The sequence below is a fragment of the Arachis ipaensis genome, chromosome B02 (assembly GCF_000816755.2).
Source record: "Arachis ipaensis cultivar K30076 chromosome B02, Araip1.1, whole genome shotgun sequence".
Classification (NCBI taxonomy): Eukaryota; Viridiplantae; Streptophyta; class Magnoliopsida; order Fabales; family Fabaceae; genus Arachis; species Arachis ipaensis.
This window is the reverse complement of record NC_029786.2, coordinates 5,014,072-5,022,291: the sequence shown is the minus strand read 5'-3', so window position 1 is coordinate 5,022,291 and position 8,220 is coordinate 5,014,072. Positions and strand designations below refer to the sequence as shown.

General features: G+C 31.5%; 2 protein-coding genes across 4 annotated transcripts in view; one reads left to right on the top strand and one right to left on the bottom strand.

Annotated features, from left to right (window-relative positions):
- Positions 181-2,968, top strand: LOC107623887 (serine/arginine-rich splicing factor RS31). Its single transcript, XM_016326287.2, has 6 exons — positions 181-314; positions 525-644; positions 1,713-1,825; positions 1,947-2,170; positions 2,280-2,525; positions 2,627-2,968. The coding sequence occupies exons 2-6, from the start codon at positions 539-541 to the stop codon at positions 2,655-2,657; spliced, it is 720 nt and encodes a 239-aa protein (XP_016181773.1). The 5' UTR covers positions 181-314; positions 525-538; the 3' UTR covers positions 2,658-2,968.
- LOC107626673 overlaps positions 3,881-8,220 on the bottom strand; it is a 7,247-nt gene continuing 2,907 nt past the window's right edge. For 2 of the 3 annotated variants that reach the window (XM_021115240.1, XM_021115241.1), the window contains exon 4: positions 6,865-7,493. Coding sequence is in view for 1 of the 3 variants with exons in the window: in XM_021115242.1 (XP_020970901.1) it covers positions 4,909-4,996; positions 7,412-7,493 (170 nt within the window). In the remaining 2 variants the exon portion in view is untranslated. Of the gene's footprint in view, positions 4,997-6,864; positions 7,494-8,220 lie in introns of those variants that run through there. The other variant, XM_021115242.1, reaches the window with a different exon arrangement.

The window sequence follows — 8,220 nt, the reverse complement described above, 5'->3', positions numbered from 1 at the left end:
TAACCATTTTCAAGAGTAAATATATTAAAATTAAATTTTAAAAAATATTGAAAACTTTTGTTTTTGTTTCATTGAAAACCTAAGTGGGAGAGCCCATCTAAAGAGTAAACATATCCTTTGGGCTCAAATTGGGCCAAACTGTAGAAGAATTTTAGGGTTTCCTGAATTTTGGAATTTCGGTTTTTAAGTAAAATCAAAACCTCACAGGACTTCAATTCTACCATCGTAGTCTTGGCCGTTGGGATAATTGGTTTATTCCAAACTAAGCTGAAAAAGGCGCACACCAAAAATTCCAAGCTTTTCCCCATTTTCGGGTACGCTTTTTTCTCCTCCGACCTTTTCCTCCGACCTTCACATTTTAGGGTTTGTGAATATTGCAGAGGTGAAAATCCATGCGATGAGGGTTCTTAAGTTTCGGGATATTTGGATATTTCTCTGTTCTTTAGTTTATCTGTTTCTAGGTTTTCTTTTTTTTTTTGTTAGTTAATTGTTGGGTTGATTTTGAGTTCTTCTGTTTAACGAAGGTTAAGAGAAGAAGATGAGGCCTGTTTTTGCTGGGAATTTGGAGTATGATACACGACAATCGGAGCTGGAGCGATTGTTCTCAAAGTATGGAAGAATTGACCGCGTTGACATGAAATCTGGTAAAAAAAATTTATTAATTCTGTAATGTGCTAAAAAGTTTTGCTGATTGGTTATGAATGGCTCAAGTGCACGTTTTAATTTTTTGAATGTATTAGCTCTAGTGTCTTTCAAATTGCAATTTTGTTTAGCTCAAATGCAATTTTTCATTTATTTGTATATCTTTTAATGCGGCATTCTGAATGATCAATTTCATAGGTGGTTATTGCTTGTGTCGACTAGGGAATGTGAATGATGAAGATTTTTTAATAGTAACTTTCATTAGTGAGCTGTGAAGTGGGTTTGTCACTCACAAGAAACCACATTTTGTAAAAATATGATTGATGTTTGATCTAAACAGGCCACTGAAACCTAAGATATTGCGACGGCGATATTTTGGATGTGGCGCAGACATATGGGTAGTTTTTGTGGCTTGAATTGCCTAGTTCGGATAACCGGTTGGAAAATATATGAAACAAATCACCAAAATTGTGCAATGTCTTTAGGGAAATCCTCTGGATTTTTAAGTGTTTGTTTTGACGCAGGAACTTTCTCTAAGGAAAAATACGTTGAGGTTCTATCTTTTGGCTCGCCAACCTCTGCAATTTTCCTTTTTGGAAGCGAACCTTCTTGCTTGCTTGCTCTCTGCATTTTCATACCTGATTATTCAACACTCACTTACCTCATCACCCAACACTTGACATCCATCAGAATGTTCATAGGGGAACCATCAATCAATCAATCAATCAATTTATTAAGCCATGCCTAGCTTCAATGCATATAGGGGATCAATGTACTATTTCTGAATTCACTTGTGCTGTCTGAATGGAGAAGCATGCTTGGCAGTCACAATATCAGATCTGAATTTTGGATTTAAACCTTATAATTGCAATCATGATTTTGTCCATCATTCCACGCCTCTCTACAGCTTCTTGTCCATCAGACCCCCACTCATATTTTCAGGTGTTGTATTTCTTTGTTCCTGACAGGGAAAAATGATTTCCTGATTTGGCTGATGTACTTCTGGTGAGGGATAACATGCTTGATGCATTTCATAGTTATTTATGTCTCTAATACTAGTTCCGTTGCAGGTTTTGCTTTTGTCTATTATGAGGATGAGCGTGATGCTGAAGAAGCAATTCGTGCACTTGACAATTTTCCGTTTGGCTATGAAAAGCGAAGGCTTTCTGTTGAATGGGCTAGGGTATGGTACTATATTTTTTTACCATGTTTGGTTGTATTTACTTCTTGATGAGATTGTCATTTTGTCAGACTAAAACAATGTCCTATGTAATCTGTGTTGTCTGTTTGTTTTACCATTACAGGGTGAACGTGGGCGTCATCGTGATGGCTCAAGGGCAAACCAGAAGCCCACAAAAACCCTATTTGTGATCAACTTTGACCCAATTCGTACTAGAGTTCGTGATATAGAAAAGCACTTTGAACCTTATGGGAAGGTTCTTCATGTCCGAATTCGTAGGAACTTTGCATTCGTGCAGTTTGAAACACAAGAAGATGCTACGAAAGCTCTTGAGTGTACGAATATGAGGTCAGTGTTGTGAATTGTGATATTGCGATATCTATTGGTAAGAATTTGCTGGTTTCTTTTGCTAATGCTATGTATAGATAATGAATTTCTGGTCTCATTTTGTTTCCAGTAAGATACTGGACAGGGTGGTGTCTGTGGAGTATGCACTGAGGGATGATGGTGATAGGGGTGACAATTATGACAGTCCGAGACGAGGTGGTTATGACAGATCACCGAGTCCGGCCTATCGCAGGCGGCCAAGTCCTGACTACGGTCATCCACGCAGCCCTGTGTATGATAGATATAATGGACCAGACAGGCGTAGGAGTCCCGATTACGGCAGGCAGAGGAGCCCAGATTATGGCAGATACCGCAGGTATAATAACCGTGCATGCTATATTTATCACTGGCCATTGCATGATTTAATTTTATTTTATAGCTTAAGCAGCTGCTTCTTTTTTTTTTTGGTATCTACAGCCGTTCACCAGTTCGAAGGTCAAGGACTTAGGCTAGGTCTCGGTCCCGGTTTTCTGTGGTAAAAGAAGCAGGCGCGAGTGGCACCTTTTTTTTAACTTTCTGGTTGTTAGAGTAACGAATGGGATGATACATGTGTAGTAAAGGGTACTTCCCACAGTTTTTAGTTTGATTTGGTTTGGCTTTGCAAATAGCTTTGTTGTAAGTCCATGCCAATTGTGGTTATAGGAATTATTATGAATGCATATATTTGCAGTGACATGTTATTTATCTGCTACTACAGTACTACTGAGAATCAATATCTTTCTACCCTCGTGCTATTATCTGAGTCACCATTTACCACCAAATTTGGAACTTTCTAATTGCTTTGATTATTGGATAAGCTGCCTTTTTTCATTTCAAGTTGTTGGATAGAAAAAATTAATTTTATTGATATTTTTTTAATAAAAATAAATTTTTAAAAATATATTTGTATTTTGCGGATATATCCGATATCCGATCCAAGCTTAAAAACTGTGAACATTGGATCCGATCCGATCCAATGATTTTAGTGCAGATCGGATTGAAATTTTGGACATTATCCGATGTTTCTTTGTTTCTTTTATTCATCTTTCGATGTTTCTTTGTTTCTACTGTGATCAAATAATTCAAGTTATAAAAAAATAACAATAAAAAACATAACACACAAGAACTAACAACAAAATTATACAAACATTACAAAAAACCTTTAAAATCGTCTGATTTACCAGTGAAATTCATAAAAAATCCAACGGTAGAATTATTACTCACGAAACAAATCTGACGGTATAAACATCGCCAATAACTGTTTACCGCCGGATTTTAGTAATCCGATACTTATTGCCGCCGGAATTTTTTTCGACGGTAATTCTAGAATTGCTATTTTTATTTGTTATTACCGTCGGTTGAAATCTGACGGTAACCTTGGCGCCATTTTAACTTTTTGACGCCCTAATTACCGTTGGAAATTTTTGTGAAATTCCGACGGTGATATTATTTAATAAAATAAATCAAAGAAAACTAAATAATATCGCCGGATTTATCCCACACAAAATTCGACCGTAATATTAAAAAAAATTAATTTTTATTTAATGTATTTTAACTTTAATGATCATAACTATAACCTGATGAAAACTAAATAATATTATGATAACTAACATTGAAATTAAAAATTAATGAAAACTAAATATGTTTCATTAAAATAAAAAATTTGGCAGTTTCCCCTTAATTCAGAGATCACCAAATTTTTTTTCAATTTTCACAGTTTAAAAACAATTGCAAGCATACAAACAACCAATACATCTTTTTTAAATTTTTGGAAATTTCGGTAAAGTTTCAACTATAATTAGCGATCTCCACCAAATATAATTTTCAACTGTTACAACCAAACATATCTTTAAACAATTTTAATAAAAATTCAGCACTAGGCAACTTTCTCCCTCTTCAGTCCTAAAACCCTATCCTAGAAAGAAAACTTAAACAATTTAACATATCTAGAGAAAGAAAACCAACTTCGATATTGCACGAACAACCCACGTATATAAGGAGCACGAACAACCCACAATAAGGCTACACAACGTTCAGAAACAAAGAAAATCCTAAAACAGAAACGAAGTTAGTAATAAGTAAAAATTGATAAAAATTAATAATAAAAAATTAATAACATTTTTAAAAATACTAATAAAAATCAAATGAAGATAATTACCTTAAACTAATCCCATAAATTGTAAACTGTAAATCTACATAATTTACTGCTTAACCTTAACCCAAAACCCTAAAAACTTACTTTATCTAAATTCAACCCAAAATTATTCTAACTTCAACCTTAAACTAAACCAACCTTATTTAATGAAAAATTTTGATAAAATTTTTAATAAAACCCTAAATAGAAAAAGCTAATTTATCTAAATAATTATCTTAATTCACAAATTTACCTAACCTTATTTAATTCTTAATAAAACTAAATTAATCTAACAAACAATACAACATAACCCTAATTACATATTTCATAAAAAAAATTTAGATAAACATTTAATAAAAGTAAAGCAAATGGAGAAACTGCTCATCTCTAGATGCGGTGGTCCTCGGCGGTGACCATGGCCGCACAGTGGTGACTTCCAACGGTGACAGGACAGCGGAGGCGGTCGGTGGAGATGCGGCAGAGCTGTGCTCTGAGTCTCCCACAACAACGGCGGCCAAGTTCTACACTGCGGCAGCAACAGTGGAGCGGTTGCGGCGGCAACAGAGGAGGTTTGCAGCGGCCACCTTCAATGGAGGAGAGGGAGAGAGTGGATTTGAAGGGAAGGGGAAAAGGGCTCGCATTTCAAATTTACCATAAAATTATCGTCAGATTTACTGCAGAAAAATCTAACCATAATGAGCTGCAGTTATCAAAATGACATTTAATTTTTTGGCGTGTTGGCACCGTTAAATCCCCCATTCACGCCAAAAGTTCCGTTGGATTATGGGATGGGCTACCGAATCCGACGGTAATTTTTTTATCAGATAAAATATTATAGCAATCCCTTGTAAAATCCCTTGCCGTGAAAATCAAACCAAAAAAATCCAATCTCCATAAAAGAAAAGTTACATGCATCAAAGCGGTAAAAAATAAGATTCACGCGAACAAAAAATACAGAGAATTTCATAAAAAAAAAAAAAGAAAAAAAAACATTACATGAGAGAACACTAAAAGACACTTAAAAAAAAAAGCAAACATTCATCCTATGAACATGAAAAATAAAATAAAAAGTAAGTAAAAAAATAAAACTTAGAATAGGACACTAAAATCGATTTTAAAAAAATTATTTCCCTTGATACTGCCTGAAACCAAATTTAAAAATTCTTGATGGAAAAAACATATTAGATTGAAGCATGATTGTTCCATGTGCTTTTTAAAGATCAGAATAAAGGATGGTGTTGGCAATAAGAAAATAATATATGAAGAAACCAATAGTTTAATATATTAATGTAAGGTTAGTTCTACATTTTTTTTTATACCCAGTACTCTTTTCAAAGTTTTAAAGTATTTTTCTTCGTTTGACTATAATTTTTCACTGCTTATGACTGTAATATGACTTCTATAGTTATTTTTTATTAATTTGGTCTTTTTAATGTGATCAATAATTCATATTAAAAAAATAACAATAATAAACATAATACATAAGAACCAACAACAAAATTGTACAAAGTCAAACATACAAAGAAATCAAACTCCAAAAAAAATAACATGCATCAAAGAGCGGTAAATGGTGAAAAAAAATAAGATTCACACGAACAAAAAGAACAGAATTTTGTAAAAAAACAACAAAATATACATGAGAGAACACCAAAGAAAAGACACTAAAAAAAGATAAAAAAAAAAACAACATTCATCATATGAACAAGAGAAATACAATAAAAAGTAAGTAAAAAATTAAAACTTAAAATAGGGCACTAAAAATGATTTAAAAGAATTATTTACCTTGGTACAGACTGAAACCAAATTTGAAAGTTCCTCGTGGGAAAAAATATTAGAAGCACAGAAGAAAAAGACAGATTGAAGCATGATTGTTCTTTGTGCTTTTTAAAGATGAGAATAAAGGATACTGCCCGTAAAAAAAATATATGAATAAATCAATAGTTTAACATATTAATGTAAATGAGTTATTAAATTAAATAATAAAATGCCCATAAAGTACTTCTTCTTTTTTAGTCTTCTTTGACTACTTATGACTGTAATATGACTTTTAGCGCTTCTTTGGATGCCATTAAGTTGATGGGAAAAAAAATCATTTTTATTTTTTAGCGTGTTTGGTAAAATTCTAGTAGTAAAAATAAAAATACTATAAAAATATATAAAAAAAAACATCTTTTTTAAAAAACTACAATTTACATCTTTTTTCTTAAAAAAATGTTTTTCACATAATAAATAAACAAAAAAATATTTTTTGCATGAGATATCCAAATATAAAATTACTTTTACTTTTTCAAAAAATCTTTAAAAAAAGATAATTCGTAAAAAAAATATCTTTTCTTAAAAGCTCACCCAAACAAGTCCTTACAGTTTTTTTTTTTATTAATTTAGTCTTTCCAATGGTGATCAATAATTCATTGTATAAAAAATAACAATAATAAACATCATATACAAGAACCAACAACAAAATTCTACAAAGTCAAACAAACAAATCAAACTCTATAACAAGAAGCGTGAATAATAAAAAAAAAAAACATAAGATTCACAAGAACAACAAACACAAAGAATTTCATAAAAAATCATCAAAATATACAATGAGAGAATGCTGAAGAAAAAAGCAAGAACATTCATCATATGACCAAAAAAAAATACAATAAAAGATAAGTAGAGATAAAACTTAGAATAGGACACTAAAAACTATTTAAAAGAAAATATGTACCTTGAGAAACCCAATTTAAAAGTTCTTGATGGAAAAAATATTAGAAAAAACAGATTGAAACATGATTGTTCCTTGTGCTTCTTATAAGATGAGAATAAAATATAGTGTTGGTAAAAAGAAAAGAATATATGAATAAACCAATAGTTTAACGTATTAATGTAAATGAGTTATTAAATTAAATGATAAAACACTCATAAAGTACATAAAATATTAATATACATAAGGTTAGTTCTACATTTTTTTTAGAACTTTTTTACTATAATATTTCACTAGTTATGTACCAACAAAGACGAACACCCACACAGTTATGTATATTTACTTTTGTTGAACTGATATAAGATAACAGTCAAGAATAAGGTCCAACAATAAGATATACCTCTGTACACCTTTGCGAATGCGAAGTGTACCCTCAAACAAATTTGCAAGCCTCTTGAGCAACAACAAAGACATTGGCCATTCTGCAGCAAATGTTCAGAAATTGGTTAGAAAAATGCAGGCAAAAAAGTGAAAATCGTAGCATAACATTGCACTTAAAAGCAATAAAACTCAAATTTCATTCCAACTGAAGGAATATTGAAACCAAAGTACAGTTGGAGAGCCAAATGAAAACTGCAGATAAAATCGCTGAATAAGATTATTGAAAAATCACTTTAGCTTATGCAGTCAATGAATGATGTGGGATACTTTTGCACCAGATTTCTGAAGGTGGAGATTGAAGAACAGGAATAGCAAACTATGAAAAAACTAAGTATGATATCTTCTAGATTCTTACTCAGCTCACTTATTATGGGTGCAATTTGATTTTAGGTGAAATTTACGGTGCCTTTGTTGTGGTACCTAAATTGCCTAACTTACCTTTTAAAGTAAAAAATAAAATATTTAAAATTTATTAAATATTGTCTATTTACCATTTTTAGTAACTTAGGCACATAGTTAAAGGCACCATAGCATGATAAGAAACTCTAAGGATCTCTTCATGAATATATTTTCTACTTTCATTTTCTATTTTCATTTCTTGATAATGATATTCATTTTCAAATTTTTATATTTTAGAAAACGCAATTGGTTTTTAAATGTAGAATTCATTTCCGCATGCTAAAATCAATGAAAATATGTTTGGTTGGTCTATTTTTAAAATATATTTTTAAACTAATTTTAAAATATAAAATTATAATTATATTAAAC